The sequence below is a fragment of the Grammomys surdaster genome, unplaced genomic scaffold (assembly GCF_004785775.1).
Source record: "Grammomys surdaster isolate TR1022 unplaced genomic scaffold, NIH_TR_1.0 187, whole genome shotgun sequence".
NCBI lineage: Eukaryota > Metazoa > Chordata > Mammalia > Rodentia > Muridae > Grammomys > Grammomys surdaster.
The window spans coordinates 5,863,735-5,879,864 of NW_021604632.1; the positions used below are offsets into that span (position 1 = coordinate 5,863,735).

The following is a 16,130-nucleotide window of genomic DNA, read 5'->3' on the forward strand; positions in this document are numbered from 1 at the left end:
TCACCTCTGTCCTCTTTATAGACTACACCTGAGAGAGTGAAGCAGCTAGCAACTCCAGAGAACCTCTGCTTCACACACAAGGCCTGTTTCCATGACCATCCTGCTTATTGACGAGGATTCGGGGCAACCACTGCAGGAAAGCAAGGTTAGAAAGGCCTTCCAGAAAGGCTTGCCTGGCAAGAGCTGAGTACTGACCAATCACTGGAATCTTACTAATGATCCCAAAACGGGAGCTTCAGGAACCAGGGAAAGACAATCTTCAATAAAGATTTTTCACTCATGCAATTTGCCACTTAAACATGACTCAAAAAAGTTACAAGAAAAGGTTTTTAAAAAGTGACCATCTTTTGCATATCAAAAGACATCTGATATCTCTCAAAACTATTTCCTCATAAGTTAGGCCTACAGAACTTTTTTTTTTAATTGAATCCACTCACAATTTACAGTTTGTTATTTGCTATCATTTTAAATATCCAGAAGACTTTTGAGTAAATACACTTCGATTTATGCTTGAGTAAATTCCAATGTGGAGAACAGTTATGAAGTTGTCTAAAATAAACTATGCATTAAGACTGGGAGGTGCTAGAAAATAAGATTTAAGTCTACCGAGTATTGGTTTCATGAATTCATTAAGCACAGCAAATCTATTTTTCTGTAGGTCCCATCTTTGTGCTACATTGCTAATAATCTTAATAAAAGGAAATATTACTCAACAACAATCTCATTTAATTACTTAATGTTTGCTTTTAACATTAAGCATCTACCGACGTTTGGCAGACTGTTTTCGAAACACATTAAATCTCAATTTTCTTCCCCTTCTTCTTTGGCAAGTTTTAAATCCTGCCAATTGCTCTTCTAGAACTCTAGAGGAAATCCATTCCACTATTTCAGTTCGTTTATATACTGAACCTACAGAAAAAAATTTCTCTGCACTATTTCAGAGGTTAGTAGAGAACTCCACCCAGTTAGCCACCCTTTAACCATCTCTGCTGGCCTCACCTCACCTCACCTTCTGCATTCTTCCTGCATAGAAACTTCTTGTCATCACTCACCTTCAAGGTTCTACTCCCCTTTCCCCTGCATCTGTTTTCCTATCCTCCTACTCCCCAGATTCTACCAAAAAGCCCCGCTTAGATGCCTGTTGCATAACCGCTCCCCCACTGCCTTCTCCCCGGATTGTCAGCCAAGCAGGAGTGCCCCTTCGGGCTCTGCTCCCTCCCCCCACCCCACCCCTGCTACACGCCCAGCGGGTCCTCAGACAGCAGATCCTCCGGGACTGTCCCCGAGCGGGAAGAGCAGGGTATCGCGTCTTGGAACCGAGAGCCGGTTCGGAACTCCGGTAACCAGTCCCGAGGGCAGCGTGGCCGCTCCCGCCGGCGCAGCCCGCGCACACCGCGGCGCCTGGCCAATCGCCGCCGCCATCCTCCGGCTGGGGTGATGTCTTCAGGTGTCCGCCGAGCCCTGCGTACTCGCCGCCTGACTCCCGCCAGGCGCGGCCGGCCCTCGGAGCCCCCCGGAACCCGTCCCAGAGCCCCGGGCTAGGCCCAGCGAGACGACGTCGGTCCCGGGGATGTGGGAAAGAAGGAGGGTGTGGGCAGCGGCTGCCCGAAGGCGTGGGCCTGCCGGGCGGCGGTCAGGGATGGACAGCGCCGGGGACCCAGGCGGCCGAGGCCCGGGCGGGGGCGCGGCACGGAGGCCCACAGCAGGCCCGCGGCGGCCCGGCCAAGTGCAAGCGGCCCAGGGACGCAGGGCGGGGGGCGCCCGCCGCCTCGGGCAGCTTGGCGAGGGCGGCCAAGGCCCTCTTGCTTCCTCCCTCCCCCTGCCGCCTCACCTTTAGGACCCGAATCCCTCCCGGCCGGCGAGACGCTGCCGTTTCAGGTGGCTCCGGGGGCTCCAGCGGCCCCGCGGGCACGGGCTCCACCTCCCCCATTGGCGGCCAAGGCTTTACGGAGACTCCTGGCCGGCGCGACAGCGCGAGCCTCGGAGGCGCGCGCGAGCAGCGGGAGGCCTCGCCCCTCCGCCTAGACCCCGCCCCTAACCAAGACGCTCCACCCCCGTCGGCCCCGCCCCTGGCCCCGCTGGACCTGCGTAGTCGCCGGCCTGGAGAGGCCGGAGCAGAATTGCGGGAGGCTGGCGCCGCTGCAGTGTTATCCTCCGCTGCGCTCCACCCTGTGCTCAGAGGACTAAGGGCACAGGGAGAGCAATTTGGTGCTTTCTGGATCCTCCAAGAAGCGGCCAGAGGAAGAGACAGGTAAGGCCTGAACCTGTTAAGATAGACAAGATACAACCCTCCACCATGGGCGGCGCTGGAATTCTCCATCCAAGACGTTTCCTGCTCCCAAATGTGCCTGTCCCCTGGCACCCACTGGCGGTGAAAAAACTGTTGCTTATACTCACATCTCTTAGGATAGCTGGCGACCTTCTTCATCAACCAACTTAAGTACACTAAGCTTTCCAGCCACACGTCCGTGTCCTTTTCCTGTAATCAAAATATCAGATTTCCTTTCTCGTCCTCAAGCAGTAACATGGTGCGTAAGCCCTCTTTCTATTTTACAAGGCTTAAATTCACCAAAGTATATTTTAAACGTTGGCTCTTCTTTTAGCTCCTGGAATGATAGTTTTGTGGTTAGTGGACCAAATTATGAGTCTGCCTAATTCTAAATCTCAGTCGTACTCATTAGATTTATACATGTACAAATTACTTGATTTAATTCTTTCGTATTTTTTTTGAGACAGAAAATTACACGTAGCCCAGGAAGACCCGAACTCTGCCAAAACTGGCCTTGAACGTTTAGATTCTCCTGTCTCCACCTCCCAAGTGCAGATGTTCACCACTATGCCCAGCTTTCAGTGGTTCTTCCATTATGTTATGGGTATTAGTTCTATGCAACACACGTGTATGCCTGGTGAGTCCAGAAGAAGGTGTCAGATCCTCTGGACCTGACGTTATAGACGATTATAAATTGCCAGGTAAGCACTAAGAGTTGAACCTGTCTCAAAAAAAACAAAACAAAACAAAAAAATAGTTGAACCTGGGTCCTCTAGAAGAGCAGCCAGTGCACTGAACCACTGAGCCATCTCTCAAGACCCTTGCATTGGTTCTTAAGGGGTGAACGAAGTAGATTAACATCTTCCTGGCAGTTATCAAGGTGTAGTGAACAAAACACACAAAGAGTTTAACTCATATTAAAGATTCACAGTAGCCACTGTAATTCTGAAATTCTAGATTTCCCTAAAGGTGATTAGCATTAAACTGCTTACATTTTGTAAGGAGCTTTCTAGATCTCTTCATTTTTTAGGGCTTCCTCTCATACATATGTTGAATAGTCAACCAACTTGTAAGGAATTAAAAAGCAAAACAACTTCTAGAATAACTGGCAAAGGTGGTCATCTATTATCCACTGCTTCAGTTTGGCCTGTGGAACTATTTGTCTGGAGTATTTCAGTTGTAGGCTTAAAAGCAACAGCATTTGAGATAGAACTGGACCTGTCTTAAGAGGGTTTTTGTTTTGTTTTGAATTTGGAGTTAATTGACATGTCAAGATAAAACTTTGTCTCAAAGGTTTTTGCCTCATACAAATCATTTCTTCTATAAAAGGCATTTTCTGTCTTCATCACAGTCCCAATCTTCCTTTCTTTGCTTTACTTTTACTACAATAAGCATGCACAGTTTCTCTCTGCCAAGTCTAATAAAAGGTGAAAGAGAAGCTACTTCCCAGGGTTTTCCTTCTACTTTGAAATTATTTCAGACACCTACCTGATTGAGTTGGATTTCTAACCCTAGTTGATTTCACTGCAAACATACTGGTTTTTTAATGGGCCAGGCACCGACATGAAGACAGAAGTAGATAGCCAAGGGCAGGGAGAGAGCTGGGGATGTTTTTAAAAGCCTGTTTCTTGAGGTACTACAGATTACCTTTTTACAAATCGAATGTGACTTATCACATTGCTGTCCCAAGTCCAGCAATCAGTTCATACTGGGGAACAGCAATGCTTTGTAGATGGTTATCTTTGTCATTATCTGGATAGTAGCCTACACCATCGATTCAAAATGAATCCATATGCTAAAAGCTAAGTATCTACTACTTCAAACTGGCAATACCACTTATAAAAGAAATACCCCAAGAGCCCTGGCCCAAATGCCTCAGGGAATCAGTTTTTATAAGCAGCTACCTTCAAAGGTCCCCATTGCTTCAGAACCAGTTCGTCAGCAATAATCAGCTGATGTTTCCTTTTCAAATTATGGACTGCCATTAACATAGGATACTGTTACAAAGGTCACAATTGGTGTTCACCCCCAGTTCAAGGCAACATGTATTATGCATGCCAAGTGTTATGTAACCATCATTTCTGGAAATGGTGAACAGCTGAGACTAACCCTAAAAATAAATTCCTCTGGGATTTATGTATGTGTGGGGTGTATGTGTGTGTACACAAAAACCATCTGCCATCACTGCAGGCTCCTCACTACACATTATACGAAGGCAAAGAATCGTTAGGGTCCCTCCACTCCCTTCCTATTGAGGAACCATACACACACTCTACCTCTCCAGTCCACTGTGGAGGAAGAAAGCTAATGTCCAACCTTGGTAGAGGAGCCTGGAACTTCCTATTTACTGATACCTAGTTTCTAGTCTTTCGGTGATCACAAAGTCTTCTTTGGACCCAAACCCATTGTTATGCTACCACAGGATAAGCAGGTTTAGTGTCTGTCTTCTGGTTCCAAACAATCTTTACCTGACTTCAAAGTTTGAAGGAATATTTGTGTTTCTTCTTTTAAAGTGAGCCTAGGACTTCATACAAGCTAGGCTAGCACTCTACCAGTAAGCTGCACCTCCAACCGCTGAACATTTTTTTTTTCATATCTGAAGACAGCTGAACTGGAGATAACAGAATAAGAAGCTGTTCAAGTTGATTAAAATTAAGCTTGTAGTTCTGGAATGACATTCAAACCTACACACAACCCATTGTACTGTTAAATAAATGTCTAGTGTCTGTTTACTGGCTAAGCTAGCTTTTATAGTTTCACCTTTATATTTAAGATTTCCACCATCTAAACTTAAATATAGTAAGGATATATTTTATCTACTCCATGTAGAAAGCAAGTTTATAGAAATGTTATGAAACGGTGCCAAAGGGCACTGCTGCAGAAAGGAGATAATCTGCCCAGGCCCACACCCTTCCCCTCTTCAATCTAGAACTGTCGTATCTTCTCCATTCTCAACTAAGGGAATGTTAGGGATCGTGACAGTTAACAGAAAACCAAGAGCTTTCAACCTTCAGCAAAAAATTTTTTTATCAAGTTTGTGAAGATAATTTGCCATGTAAGCATGAGGACCTGAACTCCCCAAGGTAGCTGTAATATAATCTCACCACTGGGGATGTGGAGATGAGGTGGCCTTGTTAGCCAACCAGCTTTATCTCATGGGTGAACCCCAGGTCCCAGTGAGTGACTTTGTTTCAGATAGCAAGGTGACTGGCTTCTGAGGAACACCACCTTTAGAGCAACACCTGAGGCTGACCTTTCGCCTGCCTATATGCACACACATAAAAATGGAATTCATGTGTTATGCAAAATAAGCCATGGAATGTCATTCATTTCATTTGGGCTAGTTAGGCCTTTCTCTATCAAGTCACCAAAACAACTCACCAAAATCAAGCAAGTAAACAAACAAAACACAAAATCTAACATAATGAAACATGGGTACCCTTAATACATACTTCATCATAGTGGCTTCATAGCTTTGAGGGCTCGACTATGTGGAGAGAACAAGCCTGACAGTAACTGCATTCCAGTTAAATGTCCACTTGCTCTTTGGACTTTTCTGTGTAAAACATCTACAAGGTTTTTAAATGTTTCTTCTCTAGGTGAGATTTTTGCTCAAAGGAACATTTAGAAGGCTTGGTTTAGCTCAAAGCTTTGGAGTAAGAATTCATCCAAGGCTTCTGATTCACATGCAAGAAGCAAGGCAGCAAAGTTGAAATCATTGAGTATTGACTTTTTATTATTAGTCACTGTTCATAATTTGTTTCAACCAAAAGACAATACACACAGCAGAATCCGAATGCATCCCATGTAAATGTTTACATCCGTTTTATTCCTCACTCGCCTTCAAGACTTATCATTTCACTTTAAATTTTTTTACATCTCAAAAATATGTCTGCAATAATTAGAACTTCATTAGCTGCCCCACTTGGAAACAGCCTTTTAATAATTTTACAGTAAAGAAGATGTGATGGGGCCTAATGAAAACGTAACTTACAACATAGTAAAAGGAGAAGGACGATACAGGAACACAGTGGGGTTCACAAAGGAAGGAGTGCAGAAGCCCTCTCCCATGAGGTCCCCAAATAAGAATAAAAACAAAACACACAAAGCGCAAATGCAGGTTCTTAAGGGGAAAAAAGTCTCCAATGCTCTGTCTTGAAGCCAGGATCAAGAAGCAACTGCTCAAGCTGCTTCCAGCCGCTTCAGCATTTTCTTCTGTTTAAAGAGTTCCAGGATCTGGGAATGGAACCTTGTCCATGGGACCCACTCACTGCTATTGCTTGAAAAGGGTTTTCACTTTCAGTTCCACAAACAGCCCCACCCTCCAGAGCCAAAACTGGTCAGAAGTATTTTAAACTTCAGAACTTCCTGTGCAATTCTCTCTTCCCCCACACCCAGACTGACAAATACTCCAGCATATACAGCCCTCCCAACCACAAAGTTTGTGAGTATGCATTTTTTGTTGTTGTTGTTCTCTCTCAGTTTAGGACACCGTAGTTAAAATACATTCAGTAGGAAAAAAAAATACACATTCAAACTCCTCCTTCCCCAAGTTCTCACGGGTGAAATATTTTCCAATGTAGAAGAAAATAAAGTTGAACCACAAAAGGGGTAATTCCTAACTTCCAATATTTTCTAAAAGGACATAGAAATGGAAAGCATGTTATATAGGAGATGGAAATTTTCAAACTATTAGTGCTGGACAGTTTTAAAAGTCTATTTTCATATATGAGGGAGACACACAAAGGTTAAGAACCACACCAGTAACTAAGCAAGGAATACCTGTACTGTTACACTGAGGAATGTTGCTTTAAATGAAAAAAGACCTCGAAGTTTAACAGATGATGACATACGCAGGAGAAAACTTCCATGACTTCCTAAACCATCTCAAGGTAACAGCACCAAAGCATTGTGGGAGAAACATCTACAGTTGTCTGAGATTACTTAGAGGAATTCTCCCTTAGGATGACTCTGGGATGGGAAAGAGGGATGACATAAAAACTACTCCTCAAAGAAGGCGACGCTAATGAGGTACGAGTGCGTGTAAAACTGTCAGTAAGTGGGGCTCACTACTTATCACCTTGGGTTTATTCGAAAGTCACAGAAATCCCTCTCTTCACAATGGCTCTGAGGTTGTCAAATGCATCCAAATCTGTTTCCTCTTGAACGGCTACATGTGGAAAAGGAATGACTGAAATGCGTGAGTAGTCACAGAAACGCAGAGATTTCTCCTTTAAGCTGCAAGGCCAAGTGAGAAGAGAACTAATGCTGATCCTAGAAACTAAGAAGGCACGCTGAAGCTTTCAAAGATCCAATCACTTGGGACCGTCTTCACAACCATCAGCATCCTAGGCAGGTATTTGGCTGCTAGTCCGTCAGTATGGTGCTCAGGTCGTCTCCCAAATGAAATCTGTATCTACACAGCACCCTTTGTGTTAAGGCCATGATATTTTGATTCCTTCTCGATAAAGCCATGGACGATGGATCGTAAATGCTACCTCAAAACTCATCACCCAGGCAGATGCTCTGTCAGCAGAGGAGATCTTTCCAGCTCCATCGGCTAGCACTTGGTCTTGAGCAGATTTCTTCAGATTCAACTCAATTCAACAACAACAACAAAAATCAACCAAAAACCTGAGCTGGTTAGCTACAAATGTAAGGGAGAAAATAAAGCCTCCACACAAAAAGGAATGTTAAGACAAATTCTATTCAAGAAATCCACCAATACAGCATTAATCCTATCACGTTTCACAGCATTAAATATCCATCCAATGAAATCTGTCTGCAGGAAATCCTAAAGGCTTTCACTGCACAGAGCGGCTGTCTAAAAGTCTGCACTTGTCCACACCTGTTTTGCTGAATACAGGAGAACTATCCTGTTTGTAACTCAGCTGTCCATTTACCCAGTCAAGTACGTTTCAGTAAATCTTGCTCTTGAAAGACTATTAAGACCAGAAGCTTTCCCTTTTGGAGCCTTTAGTTCAACTCCAGTTTGTCGCTGTTAGGAGTCGTCTAGCGTCTGATACAGAGCTAGCTTCAACAAGACACTGAAGATTTTAAGTAAAGGCGTGGTGAAATGGAGCAGGGAGAAAAGGAGATTTGTATCAACTGAAGCCAAAGTGTTACTTTACTGCATAATACAGTAACAACTGCAAACGCTTTACAAGCAAGGAGGACCCCCCCACCCCCGCTTTTTTTTCTCCTGCAGTAAACTGGACATGATGCCTGAATACCTGAACATACATAGTACATTCAACGTGTACCACAGACAATCACCTTCACCTCCTTCCAGCAAGTCAACACAAAGATTTGGTAACATCGGGATCTTTTCTAAAAAACACTCGGCACTCTTACTGTTTAAAAAGCTCAAACCTTTAATGCAAATGTTCGTGAGATTGGTTTCTTAAGAGACCAATTTCTCCTAGTCAGGAAAGGATATTCCTACCCTATGGTGACCATAGACTTGCTCTCTCTCACACAGGGGGCAAGGAAGCTACAAGGCTTCATCTCAACACCATAAAGTACAATGTAGGAACGACTTCTTTAACCGTGTGGTCTTTATTTCAGTGCCAGTGTTACAGATACAACAGAAATGTTCCAGTTAGAAGAAGGAATTCAAACGGAATGCCAAGGTCCAAGCCAGGCTCAGGAAATTAAAAGGGAGGATTGGAGCAATGGATAAGCCGACTCCAGTGTGCTCCAGATTTGAGTTTAGTACTGCTCTTCCTATGGGCCATGGTGTTTTGTGACGGGGTCTGCTCCTTAAGACTGAACTCTTCTTTTGACCCACTTACCACAGCTCAAACAGGCAAGTGACAGGCTTGGGAGAGAGACTGTGGGGGGGAATAGGATCACTGATAACTATTCATGTGTCTTTTAGAAAGTGTCCACTTTGCAATTTAATGGAAATTGATCTTGAAAATCATGGAGAGAGAACTCATGACTACAGCTAAAGAATGGAGAGAAAGGGGAGCTGGAAGAGCCTTGGAAGTTTCTATTACAAATAGAGCACCATATCCTTCATGCCAAATCTCCACAAAAGCTCTTTGAACTGTATCTGTCCAGTGTTTACAAACAACCTCTCAAGCTCTAACCAGCTTTTTTTAATATAACAAACATACATACATGTGTGTCTGTGTGTATACAGCAATGCACAGAAAAGGCTCCAGGAGCCTAACACCTCTTTCAAACATTGGGAGAACCAGCAGAAAAGGGCAGGGCTCCCTTATGTCCATTGTTACAATTCCATTCCAAATGCCTGACGTCAAAAGCGCCTTATGATGGTAACCAGCTAGTGAGGAATAAACACCCCACCTTGCCCAGTCCACAGAGATACAACAGTAGAAAGTAGGGGCCACTCTTTGCTGCAGAGACCGAGTGAGTGTTTTCTTGCCGTGAATTCCAGTCCTCTCCTCCAGGCCAGCTGCTGGTTGCCTCAGTGGCCCAGAGAATGTTGATTCTGGCTGCAAATGTGGGAGGGGTGAAGTGCAGAAAAGGGAGAAGAGGAGGAAGAGTGCAAAGTAGCCTCGAGAAGCAGCCAACCTCAACAGCGGAGGAGAGGACATTAGTCTTTACTGATGCTTCAAGGTCAGCAGTAACTTGAGGAAAACCCTCCTCAACAGTTCTCTCAGCTCCTCGCGCCCATGGTACAGTTGGGGGGACTTGCCAGCAATCACAACCTCCTTCCCAGAATTCCTTTGATTGAGTGGGGTAAGAATGAGAATGGTGCTGCACCCTCATTGCCAGGACTGAGGGGGGAAATTGTTCACTTCTGCTAGATCTTGCATTGCTGAGCCCTTGTGATTATATGTGAGCTTGATCCGCATTCGCAGCTGTTGCTATAAAAGAGAAAGAGAACCATAAATTAATTCACTGAAATTAAATACCCCCTCCCTCTCTCTCTAGTTTATAAACAGACTGTTTCTTGGAAACAGGGTTCCACTACATTGACCAGGCTAGCCCCAAACCCTTCAGTTCAAGTGATAACTCTGATTCAGCCTCCCAGGCACTGAAGACTACAGGCACATGCCGCCATGCCCAACTCAACAGATGTATTTAATCCCAAAGGTAAATAAAGTACATCCAAGTAAAGTTGTCTCAAGTGGCACACAGAAAAACAGCCAGTGCCAAAACATATCACTCTAGACTGGAGCCTAAGAATCAACATCAAGGCCATAAAGTAGAGAACACGCACATCTAGAATACCAAGTAGGCCCCCAATGGTGGGGTGGGGTGGAGGGGGGGGGTAAGGGGGCAAAAGATTTAACTCTGCCAAGTCTCTAGAAAATGAGGAAACACACTGTCACATCTTCTACATATGGGTCACCTGCTGGGTGGTTTGTGAACCCCACAGTGAACACCATCTATGTCTGTATTTCCAAAGCATAAAAGAAATCCCTGGGTACACAGGTAACAGGAATGGTTTGAAATGTATTGTTATTTATTTATTTATTTATTTATTTATTTATTTATGGTTTTTTTTTCGAGACAAGGTTTCTCTGTGTAGCCCTGGCTGTCCTGGAACTCCCTCTATAGACCAGGCTGGCCTCGAACTCAGAAATCTGCCTGCCTCTGCCTCCCAAGTGCTGGGATTAAAGGTGTGCGCCACCACCGCCCGGCTTGTATTGTACTTTATGTAGCAAATGTCAAATATTAAGACATTTAAAAAAGTTTTGTTGCAAGTATTAGATGATAAAAATAATGTGTGTTTGTTTGTAGTAATGACATGATCAAGATACAAGAAAAGAACTGAGAACAGGCAAAGTAATATAGGAAGAGGAAACAGCCAAGAGCTTGAAAAGCAAAAACTGAAAAATCAGACAGTTATGAAGTAAGACCAGTCGATTTCATTGAGAAAGTATAGTGAAACTCTTGCTAACTTGGTTTCTACTGCTATTTTTCATTTAACTATTTCACTTAAAATGATTCCAGTTTTAATAACTATATTAATATCAGCAGTAAATACAGATTTTTGATTCAACAAATGATTTTACCTCTGATTTATTTAAACTTTTGCTAAATCCTCAAAACTATACCTTTAATCCTCACCATAGAGAATTTTTAGTTGCTAATCTTTTTGACATCCCTGGGCTTGGTTTATCTCTATAAAAGAACAAGGAAGTTAGACCAGATATTTTCCTAGATCTGAGTCAGAAACAAATAAACAAAACTGAAACAAAGATTTATTTTATAAAATGAGCTTACACCTTATACAGATCTGTTTCAGATGTACTACTCACCTTCTGTGGGTTCAGAACTTTAATGACTTGTGTGATGGTCCCTGTATTAAATGCTGGGACAACGCTGCTGCTAGGAGACAGGAGCTGCAGCTGGAATGTCTACAAAGGAACGAAGGGCACACTTGAGAACAAACAGCAGTGTAAAGTCAGAGATGTCAGCAAGTAAGAAGTTAGACAGCCAGCAGATGGGTCAAGAAACAGGTTTCTCTAATGCTTATTTTCCAGACACCTACCCAAGATATATAAGCAAAATGTCACTCATTCAATTCAAATCTCTGGTTGTGGAGACATAAAGGTGCCACTTTCCTGTTTCTAGCTAAGGGACTATCACTTCTCAAAAGGTAACACCCCTTGTTCTGGAAACCCTGCTTAGTAGTAACTGATCAACTCTGCAAGTAAAGATTGGATGCCTGTGTCCTGAAACAAAGCCAAAAAGAACCTGAAAGAAAAGCTTTCCAAATATAATAAACCAACATAGTAGTCACTGACTATAGACCTTTATGTTTCTGTGTAACCTGATGACTAGAGGCCTCAGGGACTTGGACTTTTGTTTTCCTAAAGCCTGAATAATGTGCCTTACGCCAAGGTATGCCGAGGTCTGCCCTACAACAGAAGTGAAGGACTGGCTTGAAAAGCCAGCTGTTAATATATACTGGAACATTCAGGATTGTTCCTGTGACACAAGGCCCTAAAGAAAAAGTACATGCAGAACCAAACCAGCCCAAACAACAAAAGACCAAGATAAGCCAAATATCTTAATTTGTTGAGTGTGGATAGGTTTTTATCTGTTGACAGAGATAAAACAAGAAAGTGCTTTAAGCAAGCCAGGTAAGCCACACTGTAAAAACCCTTTCCTGACTGACAGAGGAACCCTTTTATACAGTCAAATATTAGAAAAGGAAGAAGTCAAACTGAAAGCACAGGCTTATTATCTTTGGTCTCATTTATAATTTATTCTCAAAATGAATTATGATAGGTGAAAATGTCATTACGAATATATTTCATTACACTTAAGATACTATCAACTATGCAAACAGTTATTTTATATAGCACTGAAAAAGAAAAAAAGCTTCCCATTAAACCATGACTAGACATCAAGTTTACTTTTCTATGGCATGGGGAAGAGGTGATCAAACTCAGAGCCGTGTGTGTGTGTGTGTGTGTGTGTGTGTGTGTGTGTGTGTGTACATATATGCAAGTGCTTCATTGCTGAGCTACATCCTCAGCGCTAAGGTATCAAGTTCAATTTCAGAGACACTAAAAAATGAAAGCTACGTAGTAGAATCTATTAAATGTAGCATCTTGAAGCTCAAGATACACCAGCAAAATGTAGTGCCTAGTATAATACCCAAAACAAAGCCATACAAAGGTGATGCTGCTAGCCAGTGTAGCGTCATTACTATAAAGACCCTAGGTTATACAACGGACACTTCTTGAGCACTAAACACAAGGACAGGGCATCTAGTTGGGTCCAACATAAGAACCTCAGTAACTGTCAAAGTGATACTAACAAAGAGCTATCATCATCACCGCTCTCTGCAAATGAAGAAACAGAGATTGACCAACTTCAGGGAACACAACTAGTACTAAGATCAAAATAGAAAAGCTCTAGAATTTATTGTGACATACCTATGTCACATAACTTTAAAACACATAAATTATACAGGATCTAAAAATTATGAGCAAAGGTCAACAAAAATGAACAGAAGCTACAATAAAGCACTACCAGCTTCCAAATGCGTGTTGTATATATGCGGTGCTGAATGTCACAGAAAGAGTAAGTTAGGCTAAGATTAGCTTTAGTTAAACTAGTACAAATGAGCTCAGTCTAAGGCACTGCCTGGCAAATGACAGCCTAGTACCTGTTTCTAACATTCTACTGGAACAGAGCCATGCTCGCTCACCTGTATGCTGGCTACAGCTTGAAGCGCTATCTTTCAGAGAAAACCACTGTACTCTGCCCATTGTAAACTTCACTAAAATTTTTACAGTATTCAAAAATGAATGTAAATATTCCTAAAAATTAAGATTTGTTAAAATTTAAAACACCTTAATTTACAAAACAGTCACTGTTTCATTAGTAAACTGGAGGTTACAGAGGGGACTGCTTCACTCACCCAGGTATGAAGACAGGAAATTTTCTGAGGCTGGAGGGATAGCTCAATGAGTTCTTGCCACCAACACTGATGACCAGAGTTCAATACACAGAACCCATATGGTAGAAAGAGAGAACCACCTTCTGAACATTGTCCTCCAGCCTCTATACACACACTATGACATGTGTACCCACACACATACATGAAAGCACATTAACCAGCACACAAAATAAATAAATGTAACTTTTTTTTTTTTAAAGTTTTTGAAACAGGGTTTCTCTGTGTAGCCCTGGCTGTCCTGGAACTCACTCTGTAGACCAGGCTGGCCTTGAACTCAGAAATCCACCTGCCTCTGCCTCCCAAGTGCTGGGATTAAAGGTGTACACCACCACCGCCCGGCAAAAAGTGTAACTTTTAAGGTTTAAAATACCTATAATTTTTAAAAAATTTAATTCTAATGTAATGACAAAATCGGCCTTTATCTAGATTAACAAATTCTATATTAAATTTTGTGGTGTTAGCTCTTTGGTACTGTATTAGTAAACCCATCTCAATACTCAAGCATTAACTTACCATCTTATAAAATTCAGTTCTCACTAATCCTAGGTTTTGGTTTACTTTTTTAAAAAAAATAAGGTCTTACTATGTATGTAGCACTGGCTAGTCTAAAAATTCACTACTTAGATAAGCCTGGCATTGAACTTATGGCGATTCTCCTGCCTCTTCCTCCAAGTGCTGAGATTGAAACCATGTGCCATCATATCCAGCTAAATTTCTTTCATTACCCTGCCGGAAAGAGTATCTGTCACTGGGTCTAGAGTTACTGGGCCTGAGTCACTGGGCTCAGCAGTTAAGAGCAACTGCTATTCTTCCTGAGGGCCCAGGTTCAATTCCCAGCACCAACATCAGGTAGTTCACAACCTATAACTGCAGTTCCAGGGGTTCAGATACCCTTTTCTGGCTTTATTGGATATAGACAGACAGACAGACAGACAGACACGCACGCACGCACGCACACGCGCGCACACACACACACACACAGAGCATACAATTACAGAGTCCCATCCAAATACATACAAAAAAAAAAAAAAAGTAAAGTGTGTAACAAAGTAAACGTATTGACTAAAATGGCATGCTTCAATGAACCACAATGATTTTGTAACACTGCTGACTTAAGTTAAATCTGAAATTTTAATCTCTCAACATTAAATACATTTTTTATCAAATGCATAAAACAAAGTAAGCTAATTTTTAATCAAAATAAATAGGCAGAGAAGCCACTGTAATACCTTTGGTACTGCAGCCTGGAAAACAAAGTCCGTCATGTCTAGCTCTGTGCTGTTAGAGGCCTGTATCGTTATCACTGTTACACTGGGGTTGGTGTTTGACCGTTCAAAGGTGAATTCTATCTTCAAGCCGTTCTTACTGTACGCTGTGATGGAGGGGATGCCTTGGAAATTACAGGAAGATCAGTCACATTGGAGGCAGCTAACAACAGATGAATCAGCACTCCTTTTGCTCAATAGCCACAACTCAGTGCTCTAGAGAGGATGGGGTGGTAACTGTACCTGGAGCGATGTCATTGAAGAGAGGCTGTGACGAAAGCCCATCCAACAAGAAGGGGGGCTGGGATATCTGTGGCACTGAGGCAGGGGTAGGAGCAGCAGCTGGAGCACCTAAAACAAATTCCAACAGAAAGTCAATCTCAGGGAAGCACTGCAATTACTTCAAACACAGGTTAAAGAAAAAGTCCCAAACAAAATACAAAAAAAGCACAGACCAAACCAGAAGAACAAAAAAGTTCAAATGTTTTAACTACTGTTCACCAAAAATAACCATTAAGAAAAAAATGCATTCGGTATCATTTCGCCATGTCTATCGCTACCCAAAAAGTAAGTAACTCCAATGTGGCTTCACCTGTAAGGGTGATGTCTCCCAGCAAGTCAAGAAGTTCTCCACCAGCAGATGCTGGTTTGCTTGTCGGTGCAGTTGGAATGACAGGTGTTATGTCATTTCCTCCCAACAAATCCAACAGATCATTGGCCTAAATAAGGAAATAATACCTTCATAAGTTATCTGTCTAAAGTGTATTTAACACAGTTTTTTCCCCAAAACTTAACATTAAGGACAGCAATTATCAAGCAATCAAAAAATACTAAAGGACAACAGCTAAGAAATAAGCTACAGGAACTAAAATATCATCAGGAGCCTCAGTCAAGGCTACCTGGCTGGTGGGTTGTGGCCCAGAGGGTGGTGGTTTAGTCTCTAGTGGAGCTGGTTCTGTCTCTCCATTTGTCTGCACAATCTCAGAAGGGCCATTTGTGGTCACTTTTTCCATGACAGGCATTCTCTCAAGTAGGGCAGACCTAGAAGAGTTTGCAGTGGTTAGTTACATCCGAGGCGGTTAGTCTCCACACCCTACACAGAACAATCGCCGAATGAGTTAATGGGGAAGCCCAACAGGGAGAAGCATCCCAACACACACACACACACACACACACACACACACACACACACACACACACA

At 42.7% G+C, this 16,130-nt stretch overlaps 2 protein-coding genes across 2 annotated transcripts in view; both read right to left on the reverse strand.

Annotated features, from left to right (window-relative positions):
- The window catches only part of Phlpp2 (PH domain and leucine rich repeat protein phosphatase 2), a 67,627-nt gene extending 65,632 nt beyond the window's left edge, over positions 1 to 1,995 (reverse strand). The window contains exon 1 of the mRNA XM_028768611.1: positions 1,832 to 1,995. Coding sequence (XP_028624444.1) covers positions 1,832 to 1,930 — 99 coding nt within the window. The 5' untranslated portion in view covers positions 1,931 to 1,995. The remainder of the gene's footprint in view (positions 1 to 1,831) is intronic.
- A 3,983-nt stretch (positions 1,996 to 5,978) lies between these two features.
- Positions 5,979 to 16,130, reverse strand: part of Ap1g1 (adaptor related protein complex 1 subunit gamma 1) — a 79,539-nt gene continuing 69,387 nt past the window's right edge. Inside the window, exons 18-23 of the mRNA XM_028768761.1 lie at positions 15,829 to 15,970; positions 15,522 to 15,648; positions 15,173 to 15,280; positions 14,894 to 15,054; positions 11,509 to 11,607; positions 5,979 to 10,107 (exon numbers count right to left, since the gene is read on the reverse strand). Coding sequence (XP_028624594.1) covers positions 10,006 to 10,107; positions 11,509 to 11,607; positions 14,894 to 15,054; positions 15,173 to 15,280; positions 15,522 to 15,648; positions 15,829 to 15,970 — 739 coding nt within the window. The 3' untranslated portion in view covers positions 5,979 to 10,005. The remainder of the gene's footprint in view (positions 10,108 to 11,508; positions 11,608 to 14,893; positions 15,055 to 15,172; positions 15,281 to 15,521; positions 15,649 to 15,828; positions 15,971 to 16,130) is intronic.